At 43.7% G+C, this 16,294-nt stretch overlaps 2 protein-coding genes across 6 annotated transcripts; both read left to right on the top strand.

Moving 5' to 3' along the window:
• The first annotated feature begins 104 nt into the window (after positions 1–104).
• LOC118936504 (T-cell immunoglobulin and mucin domain-containing protein 4) lies at positions 105–5,588 on the top strand. 5 transcript variants are annotated; one of them, XM_036937839.2, is made up of 8 exons: positions 105–285; positions 402–743; positions 889–954; positions 1,073–1,140; positions 1,240–1,333; positions 1,486–1,522; positions 1,878–1,973; positions 2,284–3,331. In XM_036937839.2, the coding sequence occupies exons 1-8, from the start codon at positions 237–239 to the stop codon at positions 2,453–2,455; spliced, it is 924 nt and encodes a 307-aa protein (XP_036793734.2). In that variant the 5' UTR covers positions 105–236; the 3' UTR covers positions 2,456–3,331. The 5 variants fall into 5 exon arrangements, with proteins under 5 accessions (XP_036793734.2, XP_036793733.2, XP_036793736.1 ...); XM_036937838.2 differs by having other exon boundaries at positions 889–984; XM_036937841.2 differs by lacking the exon at positions 1,878–1,973 and having other exon boundaries at positions 2,284–5,588.
• A 653-nt stretch (positions 5,589–6,241) lies between these two features.
• LOC118937682 (uncharacterized) lies at positions 6,242–12,273 on the top strand. The gene is made up of 7 exons (XM_036937842.2): positions 6,242–6,483; positions 6,743–7,084; positions 7,607–7,681; positions 7,800–7,867; positions 7,967–8,060; positions 8,213–8,249; positions 8,976–12,273. Exons 1-7 carry the CDS (start codon positions 6,435–6,437, stop codon positions 9,145–9,147), a joined length of 837 nt encoding a protein of 278 aa, XP_036793737.1. The 5' UTR covers positions 6,242–6,434; the 3' UTR covers positions 9,148–12,273.
• The last annotated feature ends 4,021 nt before the right edge of the window (positions 12,274–16,294 follow it).

Genomic DNA, 16,294 nt, shown 5'->3' with positions numbered 1-16,294 from the left:
AACCTGTACAGTTCTGTGTGTTATATTATTTGGATGATGTGTGGCCTCAAAAAAAAATAACCACAATGACCATCTCTGCCTCTCTGAGTGCAACGGAAACATCTGAAAGCAGATGTCAAGTAGATAAAGTCATGTGCTCAGGAGGTTCGACTTTATTAAAGAGAGAGAGTTCAGATTACTGTGTATATATGCAGTTGGTGTTTGAATGGCGAAGGGTGAAGTGATATGACCCTATCATGGAGACTCCCTGTGCTTTAGGCTGGTTTCTCCTCTGTCTACTTTCAGGTAAGTGATGCACGATGGTAGCATCTCTTTTAGGCTGGTTATTTACTTGATAATATGTGAATTCATAATTTACAATTGAAAGTATCTCTGTCCTCCTCTCCCTCCCTCTTTTCCAGTCAGTGAATGCATTGACCCAAAAGTCATTGGTATTGAGGGCCAGAATGTCACTCTGCCATGTAAATACAACACCATAAAGCAAGGTGTATCAGCCATATGCTGGGGGAGAGGAGCCATACCGAACTCTGGTTGTAACAAGGAAATCATCTCATCTGATGGCACTAAAGTGACATGGAGATCTTCGGTTAGATATCATTTATTCGGGGTGCTGAAGACAGGGGATGTCTCTCTCACAATCCTCAATGTCACTGTAAAAGACTCTGGACGATACGGCTGTCGTGTGCATGTTTACGGATTGTGGAATGATGAGAAATATCATGTCAACTTGAAAATTGAGAAAGGTAAGAAATGCACAACATTCTATGATATACAGTAACTCGATGCTTTACAGGTGATCATTGTCAGCCTAATGAGTGACATCATGATTTCTTAGCATCTATACTTCTCAAGCTGAGCAGTTAGTATTTTATTGCTTTCTGATTTCAGCACCTGTCCCGACAACATCGCAGGCTAATGTGATCATAACTCAGACCATGGACAACCACACACACTGTATGGAACACAGCGCACAGAATAACATCAGTCCGTCAAAATCATACTTTTATATCGTTTTTAGTGCAGCATTATTCTTACATCTGAAAATACAACCTGTAAATTCCTCACTGTGTAGGTCATGTGACCACAAATTCCACAGAGTATTCAGACACATCCACGCCACTTTACAACGAATCAATTTTGGTATGCATAGTTCCACACTGCAAATTCTGGCAAATAAGAAATCCCACTGTGTGATCTGGTACTGTACTGAGATGTCGTTTTAATCTGTGATGTTAACAGGAGCAGATGACAGGTCATAAGCTGCCTGTGATCCTGGTGTCCATTCTACTGGTTCTGACAGGGGTGGTGATTGTGTCTGTACTTGTCGTCTTGAGTAAGTACACACATCTCTACATTAGCCTGCATAATAAGTACTAATTCTCGTGAATATATCCCTAATGGTGTTGACAGTGTTACAAGAAGCAATAGTTTGCTATTTAAGTTTTTCTGAATACTTTAACACAGTCTTTGTTAACGTAATTACAGGAAAGCGATGGAAAACAATTGCTACGGTAGTCCAAATGTAAGTATGCTAATCATGACTGTATTTCTTCCAACTGACAAGAGTAGATGAAATACCACAATATGCCAATAGAATAACTGAGTCAAAGTGCAATGTCCCTCCATGAGACATGTCTGCCTAATTAGCAAAAAACATTATGGCAACTGACCTGAGGTAATACTGAAACTTTGACTAATGAGACCCAAGAACACAACACTCTGAGGAAGTGAAACAAACTGGCTTCTTCTGAACACTCATGTGAACATCTTGTGAGCCATTGCTACTCTTGTCTGTGTCGTTAAGTAATATGACTTGAGATGACCTAACTGGCCAGTAGGTCATTGCTTTTAGAATCTAATAAACATTACACATACAGTATTCTCCAGGATGTGTCACTACCGGCCGTGATTGGGAGTCCCATAGTGCGGCGCACAATTGGCCCAGGAGTCGTCCGGGTTAGGGATTGCCCGGGGTAGGCCGTCATTGTAAATAAGAATTTGTTCTTAAGTTATTAACTGACTTGCCTAGTTAAATATAGGTTAAATAAAAATAAAAAATAAATTAAAAATGCTCAATAGTCGCAATGCAGAGCAAAATAAGTATCTTAAATCAATACAAACTTTATTTGCTATGTCAGCATATACACTAAAATTCAAACTTTTTTCAGCATTAATTCATCTGGATTGGTGAAATCACTAGAGTGGAACTAAGCGATATAATGCAGTCAATAAAAGCATGCATGTCTCCCTTGGCTGTGTATTTACTGTTCTTTCCTTTATCAGACCAGAGCACTCTGTCAGCTCAGTCCTGTACAGCAACTCAGAGTCCAGCTTGGGTGTGCATACTCGAGAGATAGCGGTGGAGAACGTCTATCAAATAGATGACAACGAGAGAGACGACTATGAGGAGTGCCCCCGACAAAGCATGGACACATCACCACAGTCACGCTGTTAACACGCGGTAGCTCTGTGTTTACAGGGCTGAGTCTGAACTTATAGGCTAATGATTCAACCGGACAAGACAAGCTACTATAAAATCAGATGCTTTTTGGTGATAAATGAGTAAAACTTTACTTAATTTGTATATTTTAAATGTTTGTTTGAAAGGAAAAACTCACTAATATGGCTATCTATGTGTATTCAGCACTAACAGTGTAGGTTTCAATTACAATGACTGTATTTTCTTGATGTAGTAAGCCATTGTTGTGCCTAGACCCTTCCACGTCAAAATAACAGCACTTACAGTTTATCGGGGCAACTCTAGCAGGGCAGAAATTTGACAAACTGACTTGTTGGAAAGGTGGCATCCTGTGACGGTGCCACGTTAAAAATCTCTGAGCTCTTAATTACAGGCCATTCTACTGCCATTGTTTTGTCTATGGAGATTGCATGGCTGTGTGCTCGATTTTATGCACCTGTCAGCAACGAGTGTGGCTGAAGTAGCTGAATCAACTCATTTGAAAGGGTGTCCGGATATTTTTGGCCATGTGGTGTACTTAGGTGCCGATCAAATCAAATTGTATTTGTCACATACACATGGTTAGCAGATGTTATTGCGAGTGCAGCAAAATGCTTGTGCTTCTAGTTCCGACAGTGTGGAAATATCTAACACGTAATCTAACAATTCTACAAAAACTACCTAATACACACAAATCTAAGTAAAGGAATTGGATAAGAATATATACATATCAATATATGGACGAGCAATGACAGAACGGCATTGGCAAGCTGCAATAAATTGTATAAAATACAGTATGTACACATGAGATGAGATATTAAAGATATGTAAACATTATTCAAGTGGCATTATTAAAGTGACTAGTTTATAAAAGTGGCCAATGATTTCAAGTCTGTATGTAGGCAGCAGCCTCTCTGTGTTAGTGATGGCTGTTTAACAGTCTGATGGCCTTGAGATAGAAGCTGTTTTTCAGTCTCTCGGTCTCAGCTTTGATGCACCTGTACTGACCTCGCCTTCTGGATGGTAGCAGGGTGAACAGGCAGTGGCTCGGGTGGTGGTTGACCTTGATGATCTTTTTGGCCTTCCTGTGACATCGGTTGCTGTAGGTGTCCTGGAGGGCAGGTAGTTTGCCCCCGGTGATATGTTGTGCAGACTGCACCACCCTCTGGAGAGCTTTGCGGTTGTGGGCGCAGCAGTTGCCATACCAGGCGGTGATACAGCCCAACAGGATGCTATCGATTGTGCATCTGTAAAAGTTTGTGAGTGTTTTAGGTGACAAGACACATTTCTTCAGCCTGAGGTTGAAGAGGCGCTGTTGCACCTTCTTCACCACAATGTGTGGGTGGACCAATTCAGTTTGTCCGTGATGTGTACTCCGAGGGACTTAAAACTTTCCACCTTCTCCACTGCTGTCCCGTCAATGTGAATAGGGGGCTGATCTCTCTGCTGTTTCCTGAAGTTCACGATCATCTCCTTTGTTTTCTTGACTTTGAGTGAGAGGTTGTTTTCCTGACACCACACTCTATGTGCCCTCACCAATATGTATTCCGATTCTCAGGATTCTATATGGGTTGATTCTTGTTTCATCAGACCAGAGAATCTTGTTTCTCATGGTCTGTTAGTCCTTTACGTGCCTTTTGGCAAACTCCAAGTGGGGTGTCATGTGCTTTTTACTGAGAAGTAGCTCATGTCTGGCCACTCTGCCATAAAGGCCTGATTGGTGCAGTGTTGCAGAGATGATTGTCCTTCTGGAAGGTCTCCCATCTCCACAGAGGAACTCTGGAGCTCTGCCAGATTGACCATAGGTTTCTTGGTCACCTCCCTGACCAAGAATAATACTGAGCCCCCCCCCCCCCCCCCCCCCCCCCCCCCGATTGCTCAGTTTGGCCAGGCGGCCAGCTCTAGGAAGAGTCTTGGTGGTTCCAAACTTCTTCCATTTAAGAATGATGGAGGCCAATGTTTTATTGGGGCCCTTCAATGCTGCAGAAATATTTTGGTACCCTTCCCCAGATCTGTGCCTCGACACAATCCTGTCTCGGAGCTCTACGGACAATTCCTTTGACCTCATGCTTGGTTTTTGCTCTGACATGCACTGACAACTGTGGGACCTTATATAGACAGGTGTGTGCCTTTCCAAATCATGTCCAATCAATTGAATATACCACAGGTGGACTCCAATCAATGTAGAAACATCAAGGATGATCAATGGAAACAGGATGCACCTGAGCTCAATTTCGAGTCTCATAGCAAAGGGTCTGAATAATTATGTAAATTAGGTAATTCTGTTTTTTACTTTTAATACATTTTAAAAAATGTCTCAACCTGTTTTCGCTTTGTCTTTATGGTGTTTTGTGTGTAGATTGATGTAACGTAAAAGAATATGGAAAAAAGTGAAGGGGTCTGAATACTTTTCGTATGCACTGTAAAGTCTGCTGCAGAGGGACAAGAGAGAGCCAGCCATGAGAAAACAAGTTTTGATCAGTCATGGAAATAAAAGTGATGAACACGCTATGAAGGAAACATACTGGAGTTTTCGTGCAGGTGCAGCCAACTAGCACAAAACAATGTTGCAATATTGTGAAAATGATAAGGCACAATATAGCATCGAAAATGACATACCGATATGTAGCTGTATTGATTTTCCTCCCCATTTGTGGCTTCTGTTTCATTGACGCATGAATCAAGAATGATTATTCTGTGGCAACAAGGACCATCGCTACTATGCAAAATGTGCACTTTTTCCAGAAACAACAAGTCTATAAAAAAACGAAGCTATAATTTTGAAACCGTCTGTAATATCACCTTATGTGTTTTAAAAGAGAAATCAATATTGTTGTTTTTACTCCTGTAGCAACTGTCATCCCAACTGTCATCCCAACTGCACCAGCACAACTACTGCCCATCACAAACACATCTTTTGTCTGTCACTGTCTTTAACGTAACCTTGTGTTTCTCCTTATAGGTTGAGGTTTCCTTCAATGTGTTAGGCTATATGTTTCTAAACAAAAAAATATCCCATAAAATCTATGCTTTCATTTCTAGCACCTTTTGTCACAACTGCCCCAGCAGTGTTGTGTTTTTAAACAGAAATGTATGTTGTTGTTTAAATAAAATAAAAACTCCTTTAGCACCTGTCTTCCCAACTGTCATCCCAACTATTGTCCAAACGTGACAGAACAACCACTGGCCATCACAGAAACATCTGGATCCCCTCTAGCATAGGCATACTCAGCTCTTCAACACGTTGTGACGTAGCTAATATAGGACCACTCATAAGGTTACTAATACTGAGCTTTTTGTCTTGCCCATTCACCCTCTAAATGGGACACATACACAATCCATGTCTCGATTTTCTCAAGGCTTAAAAATCCTCCTTTAACCTGTCTTCTCCCCTTCATCTACACTGATTGATGTGAATTTAACACGTGACATCAATAAAGGATCATAGCTTTCACCTGGATTCCCCTGGTCAGTATATGTCATGGAAAGAGCAGGTGTTTTTAAGGTTTTGTATACTCAGTGTGTGCTATCTAGTTTCTTGTGATAAGGTGTAAATTAAAATAAGAATAAATACCACTGAAGAGAACGTTTGTTCCCTAGAGTCTTGATTCTACAGTACACTACATAACATGAAATACAACCTCCCGCCAGAATTGACATGAACAAATGGTTTTGGTTTGAATTTCTTTTCAATTGAGAACTTTGTGAACTTTCTAAAATCCTGTGCAGTTCCGTGTGTTATATAATTTGGAAATTGAAACCTACAAAAAAAATAACCACAATGACCATTTCTGCCTCTCTGAGTGCAACGGAAACATCTGAAAGCAGATGTCAAGATGAAGTCATGTGCTCAGGAGGTTCGACTTTATCAAAGAGAGAGAGATGACTGTGCATATATGACTATGACTGTTCAGATGACTGTGTATATATGCAGTTGGTGTTTGAATGGCGAAGGGTGAAGTGATATGACCCTATCATGGAGACTCCCTGTGTTTTAGGCTGGTTTCTCCTCTGTCTACTTTCAGGTAAGTGATGCACGATGGTCCCATCTCTTTTTGTTCAAGAAGGTTTAAGAAAATATTTACCAAATAAACTAAAGTACAAAATAATTAAAAGTAACACAATATTGTTATGTTATTGTGAGGTCTACACTTGTTGTATTCGGCGCAAGTGACAAAGTTTGATTTGATTAGATTTTTAGGCTGGTTATTTACTTGATAATAAGTCAATTCATAATTTACAATTGAAAGTATCTCTGTCCTCCTCTCCCTCCCTCTTTTCCAGTCAGTGAATGCATTGACCCAAAAGTCATTGGTATTGAGGGCCAGAATGTCACTCTGCCATGTAAATATAACACCATAAAGCAAGGTGTATCAGCCATATGCTGGGGGAGAGGAACCATACCGAACTCTGGTTGTAACAAGGAAATCATCTCATCTGATGGCACTAAAGTGACATGGAGATCTTCGGTTAGATATCATTTATTCGGGGTGCTGAAGACAGGGGATGTCTCTCTCACAATCCTCAATGTCACTGTAAAAGACTCTGGACGATACGGCTGTCGTGTGCATGTTCACGGATTGTGGAATGATGAGAAATATCATGTCAACTTGAAAATTGAGAAAGGTAAGAAATGCACAACATTCTATGATATACAGTGATCATTGTCATTCTAATGAGTGGTATTGTCACGACTTCCGCCGGAGTCGGTCCCTCTCCTTGTTCGAGCAGCGTTCGACGTCACCGGCCTTCTAGCCATCACCGATCCACTTTTTATTTGCTTTGTCTTTGTTTTTTACACACCTGGTTTCAATTCCCCCATTACATGTTCATTATTTAACCCTCTGGTTTCCCCCATGTTTGTGTGCGTGTTTGTTTTATTGTTCAGGCTGTATCTGACGGCTGGTATTTTGTTACCGGGTTTTGTTGTTACGCCCGTTTATTTCCTGGTACCGGTATTTTTCCCGCACCACAGTATTGTGTTTATACTGGTGTTATCTTGTATTAAATACCTTGTCCACACATCTCAGCTCTCTTGCGCCTGTCTCCTTTCACCAGTTACCCACAGCCTTGACATATATATATGATTTCTTAGCATCTATACTTCTCAAGCTGAGCAGTTAGTATTTTATTGCTTTCTGATTTCAGCACCTGTCCCGACAACATCTCAGACACCGGCTAATGTGATCATAACTCAACAGACGATGGACAACCACACACACTGTATGGAACACAGCGCACAGAATAACATCAGTCCATCAAAATCATACTTTTATATCGTTTTTAGTGCAGCATTATTCTTACATCTGAAAATACAACCTGTACATTCCTCACTGTGTAGGTCATGTGACCACAAATTCCACAGAGTATTCAGACACATCCACGCCACTTTACAGCGAATCAATTTTGGTATGCATAGTTCCACACTGCAAATTCTGGCAAATAAGAAATCCCACTGTGTGATCTGGTACTGTACTGAGATGTCGTTTTAATCTGTGATGTTAACAGGAGCAGATGACAGGTCATAAGCTGCCTGTGATCCTGGTGTCCATTCTACTGGTTCTGACAGGGGTGGTGATTGTGTCTGTACTTGTCGTCTTGAGTAAGTACACACATCTCTACATTAGCCTGCATAATAAGTACTAATTCTCGTGAATATATCCCTAATGGTGTTGACAGTGTTACAAGAAGCAATAGTTTGCTATTTAAGTTTTTCTGAATACTTTAACACAGTCTTTGTTAACGTAATTACAGGAAAGCGATGGAAAACAATTGCTACGGTAGTCCAAATGTAAGTATGCTAATCATGACTGTATTTCTTCCAACTGACAAGAGTAGATGAAATACCACAATATGCCAATAGAATAACTGAGTCAAAGTGCAATGTCCCTCCATGAGACATGTCTGCCTAATTAGCAAAAAACATTATGGCAACTGACCTGAGGTAATACTGAAACTTTGACTAATGAGACCCAAGAACACAACACTCTGAGGAAGTGAAACAACCTGGCTACTTCTGAACACTCATGTGAACATCTTGTGAGCCATTGCTACTCTTGTCTGTGTCGTTAAGAAATATGACTTGAGAGGACCTAACTGGCCAGTAGGTCATTGCTTTTAGAATCTAATAAACATTACACATACAGTATTCTCCAGGATGTGTCACTACCGGCCGTGATTGGGAGTCCCATAGTGCGGCGCACAATTGGCCCAGGAGTCGTCCGGGTTAGGGATTGCCTTAAGTTATTAACTGACTTGCCTAGTTAAATATAGGTTAAATAAAAATAAAAAATAAATTAAAAATGCTCAATAGTCGCAATGCAGAGCAAAATAAGTATCTTAAATCAATACAAACTTTATTTGCTATGTCAGCATATACACTAAAATTCAAACTTTTTTCAGCATTAATTCATCTGGATTGGTGAAATCACTAGAGTGGAACTAAGCGATATAATGCAGTCAATAAAAGCATGCATGTCTCCCTTGGCTGTGTATTTACTGTTCTTTCCTTTATCAGACCAGAGCACTCTGTCAGCTCAGTCCTGTACAGCAACTCAGAGTCCAGCTTGGGTGTGCATACTCGAGAGATAGCGGTGGAGAACGTCTATCAAATAGATGACAACGAGAGAGACGACTATGAGGAGTGCCCCCGACAAAGCATGGACACATCACCACAGTCACGCTGTTAACACGCGGTAGCTCTGTGTTTACAGGGCTGAGTCTGAACTTATAGGCTAATGATTCAACCGGACAAGACAAGCTACTATAAAATCAGATGCTTTTTGGTGATAAATGAGTAAAACTTTACTTAATTTGTATATTTTAAATGTTTGTTTGAAAGGAAAAACTCACTAATATGGCTATCTATGTGTATTCAGCACTAACAGTGTAGGTTTCAATTACAATGACTGTATTTTCTTGATGTAGTAAGCCATTGTTGTGCCTAGACCCTTCCACGTCAAAATAACAGCACTTACAGTTTATCGGGGCAACTCTAGCAGGGCAGAAATTTGACAAACTGACTTGTTGGAAAGGTGGCATCCTGTGACGGTGCCACGTTAAAAATCTCTGAGCTCTTAATTACAGGCCATTCTACTGCCATTGTTTTGTCTATGGAGATTGCATGGCTGTGTGCTCGATTTTATGCACCTGTCAGCAACGAGTGTGGCTGAAGTAGCTGAATCAACTCATTTGAAAGGGTGTCCGGATATTTTTGGCCATGTGGTGTACTTAGGTGCCGATCAAATCAAATTGTATTTGTCACATACACATGGTTAGCAGATGTTATTGCGAGTGCAGCAAAATGCTTGTGCTTCTAGTTCCGACAGTGTGGAAATATCTAACACGTAATCTAACAATTCTACAAAAACTACCTAATACACACAAATCTAAGTAAAGGAATTGGATAAGAATATATACATATCAATATATGGACGAGCAATGACAGAACGGCATTGGCAAGCTGCAATAAATTGTATAAAATACAGTATGTACACATGAGATGAGATATTAAAGATATGTAAACATTATTCAAGTGGCATTATTAAAGTGACTAGTTTATAAAAGTGGCCAATGATTTCAAGTCTGTATGTTGGCAGCAGCCTCTCTGTGTTAGTGATGGCTGTTTAACAGTCTGATGGCCTTGAGATAGAAGCTGTTTTTCAGTCTCTCGGTCTCAGCTTTGATGCACCTGTACTGACCTCGCCTTCTGGATGGTAGCAGGGTGAACAGGCAGTGGCTCGGGTGGTTGTTGACCTTGATGATCTTTTTGGCCTTCCTGTGACATCGGTTGCTGTAGGTGTCCTGGAGGGCAGGTAGTTTGCCCCCGGTGATATGTTGTGCAGACTGCACCACCCTCTGGAGAGCTTTGCGGTTGTGGGCGCAGCAGTTGCCATACCAGGCGGTGATACAGCCCAACAGGATGCTATCGATTGTGCATCTGTAAAAGTTTGTGAGTGTTTTAGGTGACAAGACACATTTCTTCAGCCTGAGGTTGAAGAGGCGCTGTTGCACCTTCTTCACCACAATGTGTGGGTGGACCAATTCAGTTTGTCCGTGATGTGTACTCCGAGGGACTTAAAACTTTCCACCTTCTCCACTGCTGTCCCGTCAATGTGAATAGGGGGCTGATCTCTCTGCTGTTTCCTGAAGTTCACGATCATCTCCTTTGTTTTCTTGACTTTGAGTGAGAGGTTGTTTTCCTGACACCACACTCTATGTGCCCTCACCAATATGTATTCCGATTCTCAGGATTCTATATGGGTTGATTCTTGTTTCATCAGACCAGAGAATCTTGTTTCTCATGGTCTGTTAGTCCTTTACGTGCCTTTTGGCAAACTCCAAGTGGGGTGTCATGTGCTTTTTACTGAGAAGTAGCTCATGTCTGGCCACTCTACCATAAAGGCCTGATTGGTGCAGTGTTGCAGAGATGATTGTCCTTCTGGAAGGTCTCCCATCTCCACAGAGGAACTCTGGAGCTCTGCCAGATTGACCATAGGTTTCTTGGTCACCTCCCTGACCAAGAATAATACTGAGCCCCCCCCCCCCCCCCGATTGCTCAGTTTGGCCAGGCGGCCAGCTCTAGGAAGAGTCTTGGTGGTTCCAAACTTCTTCCATTTAAGAATGATGGAGGCCAATGTTTTATTGGGGCCCTTCAATGCTGCAGAAATATTTTGGTACCCTTCCCCAGATCTGTGCCTCGACACAATCCTGTCTCGGAGCTCTACGGACAATTCCTTTGACCTCATGCTTGGTTTTTGCTCTGACATGCACTGACAACTGTGGGACCTTATATAGACAGGTGTGTGCCTTTCCAAATCATGTCCAATCAATTGAATATACCACAGGTGGACTCCAATCAATGTAGAAACATCAAGGATGATCAATGGAAACAGGATGCACCTGAGCTCAATTTCGAGTCTCATAGCAAAGGGTCTGAATAATTATGTAAATTAGGTAATTCTGTTTTTTACTTTTAATACATTTTAAAAAATGTCTCAACCTGTTTTCGCTTTGTCTTTATGGTGTTTTGTGTGTAGATTGATGTAACGTAAAAGAATATGGAAAAAAGTGAAGGGGTCTGAATACTTTTCGTATGCACTGTAAAGTCTGCTGCAGAGGGACAAGAGAGAGCCAGCCATGAGAAAACAAGTTTTGATCAGTCATGGAAATAAAAGTGATGAACACGCTATGAAGGAAACATACTGGAGTTTTCGTGCAGGTGCAGCCAACTAGCACAAAACAATGTTGCAATATTGTGAAAATGATAAGGCACAATATAGCATCGAAAATGACATACCGATATGTAGCTGTATTGATTTTCCTCCCCATTTGTGGCTTCTGTTTCATTGACGCATGAATCAAGAATGATTATTCTGTTGCAACAAGGACCATCGCTACTATGCAAAATGTGCACTTTTTCCAGAAACAACAAGTCTATAAAAAAACGAAGCTATAATTTTGAAACCGTCTGTAATATCACCTTATGTGTTTTAAAAGAGAAATCAATATTGTTGTTTTTACTCCTGTAGCAACTGTCATCCCAACTGTCATCCCAACTGCACCAGCACAACTACTGCCCATCACAAACACATCTTTTGTCTGTCACTGTCTTTAACGTAACCTTGTGTTTCTCCTTATAGGTTGAGGTTTCCTTCAATGTGTTAGGCTATATGTTTCTAAACAAAAAAATATCCCATAAAATCTATGCTTTCATTTCTAGCACCTTTTGTCACAACTGCCCCAGCAGTGTTGTGTTTTTAAACAGAAATATATGTTGTTGTTTAAATAAAATAAAAACTCCTTTAGCACCTGTCTTCCCAACTGTCATCCCAACTATTGTCCAAACGCGACAGAACAACCACTGGCCATCACAGAAACATCTGGATCCCCTCTAGCATAGGCATACTCAGCTCTTCAACACGTTGTGACGTAGCTAATATAGGACCACTCATAAGGTTACTAATACTGAGCTTTTTGTCTTGCCCATTCACCCTCTAAATGGGACACATACACAATCCATGTCTCGATTTTCTCAAGGCTTAAAAATCCTCCTTTAACCTGTCTTCTCCCCTTCATCTACACTGATTGATGTGAATTTAACACGTGACATCAATAAAGGATCATAGCTTTCACCTGGATTCCCCTGGTCAGTATATGTCATGGAAAGAGCAGGTGTTTTTAAGGTTTTGTATACTCAGTGTGTGCTATCTAGTTTCTTGTGATAAGGTGTAAATTAAAATAAGAATAAATACCACTGAAGAGAACGTTTGTTCCCTAGAGTCTTGATTCTACAGTACACTACATAACATGAAATACAACCTCCCTGTAACGGTTTTCTGTATGTGAAGGAGAGTCGGACCAAAATGCAGCGTGTAGATTGCGATCCATGTTTTAATGAACAAACGTAAAACACGAATCAATGCAAACACTACAAAATAAAGAACGTGATGAACGTAACGAAAACCTAAAACAGCCTATCTGGTGAAAAACACATAGACAGGAACAATCACCCACAAACACACAGTGAACCCCAGGCTACCTAAATATGGTTCCCAATCAGAGACAATGACGAACACCTGCCTCTGACTGAGAACCATATCAGGCTGAACATAGAAATAGACAAACAAGACATGAAACATAGAATGCCCACTCAGATCACACCCTGACCAATCAAAACATAGAAAATACAAAGTAAACTATGGTCAGGGCATGACAGTACCCCCCCCTCAAGGTGCGGACTCCGGCCGCAAAACCTGAACCTATAGGGGAGGGTCTGGGTGGGCATCTGTCCGCGGTGGCGGCTCTGGCGCTGGACGTGGACCCCACTCCATGACAGTTTTAATCCCCCTCCTAAACGTCCCTAAATAGGTTACCCACCACAATGATAACATGGGACAGAGGGACAGCTCGGGACAGAGGTAACTCGGGACAGATGGGTAGCTCAGCACTGAGAGGAAGCTCAGCACTGAGAAGAAGCTCAGCACTGAGAGGAAGCCCAGGCAGGTAGTAGAAACTACCAGAACCTGGCTGGCTGGCGGTTTCAGCAGATCCTGGTCGACTGGCGGATCTGGGAGAATCTGGTCGACTGGCGGATCTGGGAGAATCTGGTCGACTGGCGGATCTGGGAGAATCTGGTCGACTGGCGGATCTGGGAGAATCTGGTCGACTGGCGGATCTGGGAGAATCTGGTCGACTGGCGGATCTGGGAGAGTCTGGACGACTGGCAGATCTGGAAGAGTCTGGACGACTGGCAGATCTGGAAGAGTCTGGTCGACTGGCAGATCTGGAAGAGTCTGGTCGACTGGCAGATCTGGAAGAGTCTGGTCGACTGGCAGATCTGGAAGAGTCTGGTCGACTGGCAGATCTGGAAGAGTCTGGTCGACTGGCAGATCTGGAAGAGTCTGGTCGACTGGCAGATCTGGAAGAGTCTGGTCGACTGGCAGATCTGGAAGAGTCTGGTCGACTGGCAGATCTGGAAGAGTCTGGTCGACTGGCAGATCTGGAAGAGTCTGGTCGACTGGCAGATCTGGAAGAGTCTGGACGACTGGCAGATCTGGAAGAGTCTGGACGACGGGCAGATCTGGACGAGTCTGGACGACGGGCAGATCTGGAAGAGTCTGGACGACGGGCAGATCTGGAAGAGTCTGGACGACTGGCAGATCTGGAAGAGACTGGTCGACACAGACTGGCTGCTCTGGCTGCTCCATGCTGACTGGCAGCTCTGGCTGCTCCATGCTGGCAGACTGCTCTGGCTGCTCCATGCTGACTGGCTGCTCTGGCTGCTCCATGCTGACTGGCTGCCCTGGCTGCTCCATGCTGACTGGCTGCTCTGGCTGCTCCATGCTGACTGGCTGCTCCATGCTGACTGGCTGCTCCATGCTGACTGGCGGCCCTGGCTGCTCCATGCTGACTGGCGGCCCTGGCTGCTCCATGCTGACTGGCGGCCCTGGCTGCTCCATACTGACTGGCGGCCCTGGCTGCTCCATACTGACTGGCGGCCCTGGCTGCTCCATGCAGACTGGCAGCTCCATGCAGACTGGCAGCTCTGGCGGCTCCTTGCAGACTGGCAGCTCTGGCGGCTCCTTGCAGACTGGCAGCTTTGGCGGCATCCTGCAGACAGGCAGCTCTGGCGGCTCCTTGCAGACTGGCAGCTCCTTGCAGACTGGCAGCTCTATGCAGACTGGTAGCTCCTTGCAGACTGGCAGCTCCTTGCAGACTGGCAGCTCCTTGCTAACTGGCAGCTCTATGCTAACTGGCAGCTCTATGCTAACTGGCAGCTCTATGCTAACTGGCAGCTCTATGCTAACTGGCAGCTCTATGCTAACTGGCAGCTCTATGCTAACTGGCAGTTCTGAACAGGCGGGAGACTCCGGCAGCGCTGTAGAGAAGGAAGGCTCTAACAGCGCTAAACAGGCGGGAGACTCCGACAGCGCTGGAGAGGAGGAGGGCTCCGACAGCGCTGGAGAGGCGAGGCGCACTATAGGCCTGATGCGTGGTGCTGGCACTGGTGGTACTGGGCCGAGGACACGCACAGGAAGCCTGGTGCGGGGAGCTGCTACCGGAGGGCTGGGGTGTGGAGGTGGCACAGGATGGGTTAGACCGTGAAGGCGTACTGGAGATCTTGAGAGCGGTGCTGGCACAGGACGTGCAAGGCTAGGGAGGTGCACAGGAGGCCTGGTACGTGAGACTGGCACCATCTTAACCAGCCGACTAACACGCACCTCAGGACGAGTATGGAGCGCTGACCCAGGTGCCATCAAATCCCCGACACGCTCCGTCGGGCGAATTCCATGTTTAAAACACAAACACAGCAACTCCCTCATTTCTCTCTCCTCCAATTTCCCCATTAACTCCTTCACAGTCTCTGTTTCGCTCACCTCCAACACCGGCTCTGGTCTCCTCCTTGGCTCCTCACGATAAACAGGGAGAGTTGGCTCAGGTCTGGCTCCTGACTCTGCCACACTCTCCCTGAGCCCCCCCCCAAGAAATTTTTGGGGCTGACTATGGGGCCTCCGTCCGCGCCGCCTTGCTTGCTTCGCAAACTCCATTCTCCTATATCCTTCCGCGCACTGCTCCATCGAATCCCAGGCGGGCTCCGGCACTCTCCCTGGGTCGACCGCCCACCTGTCTATCTCCTCCCAAGAAGTATAGTCCATACTGTACTCCACTTTGGGCTGTTCTTGCCTGTTGACACGCTGCTTGGTCCCTTTGTGGTGGGTGATTCTGTAACGGTTTTCTGTATGTGAAGGAGAGTCGGACCAAAATGCAGCGTGTAGATTGCGATCCATGTTTTAATGAACAAACGTAAAACACGAATCAATGCAAACACTACAAAATAAAGAACGTGATGAACGTAACGAAAACCTAAAACAGCCTATCTGGTGAAAAACACATAGACAGGAACAATCACCCACAAACACACAGTGAACCCCAGGCTACCTAAATATGGTTCCCAATCAGAGACAATGACGAACACCTGCCTCTGACTGAGAACCATATCAGGCTGAACATAGAAATAGACAAACAAGACATGAAACATAGAATGCCCACTCAGATCACACCCTGACCAATCAAAACATAGAAAATACAAAGTAAACTATGGTCAGGGCATGACACTCCCGCCAGAATTGACATGAACAAATGGTTTTGGTTTGAATTTCTTTTCAATTGAGAACTTTGTGAACTTTCTAAAATCCTGTGCAGTTCCGTGTGTTATATAATTTGGAAATTGAAACCTACAAAAAAAATAACCACAATGACCATTTCTGCCTCTCTGAGTGCAACGGAAACATCTGAAAGCAGATGTCAAGATGAAGTCATGTGCTCAGGAGGTTC

This window comes from Oncorhynchus mykiss, chromosome 12 (genome assembly GCF_057628025.1).
Source record: "Oncorhynchus mykiss isolate SJ-2025 chromosome 12, ASM5762802v1, whole genome shotgun sequence".
NCBI classification, from domain to species: Eukaryota; Metazoa; Chordata; class Actinopteri; order Salmoniformes; family Salmonidae; genus Oncorhynchus; species Oncorhynchus mykiss.
Note: the sequence above shows the minus strand (reverse complement) of the source record. Positions and strands in the feature narration are given on the sequence as shown.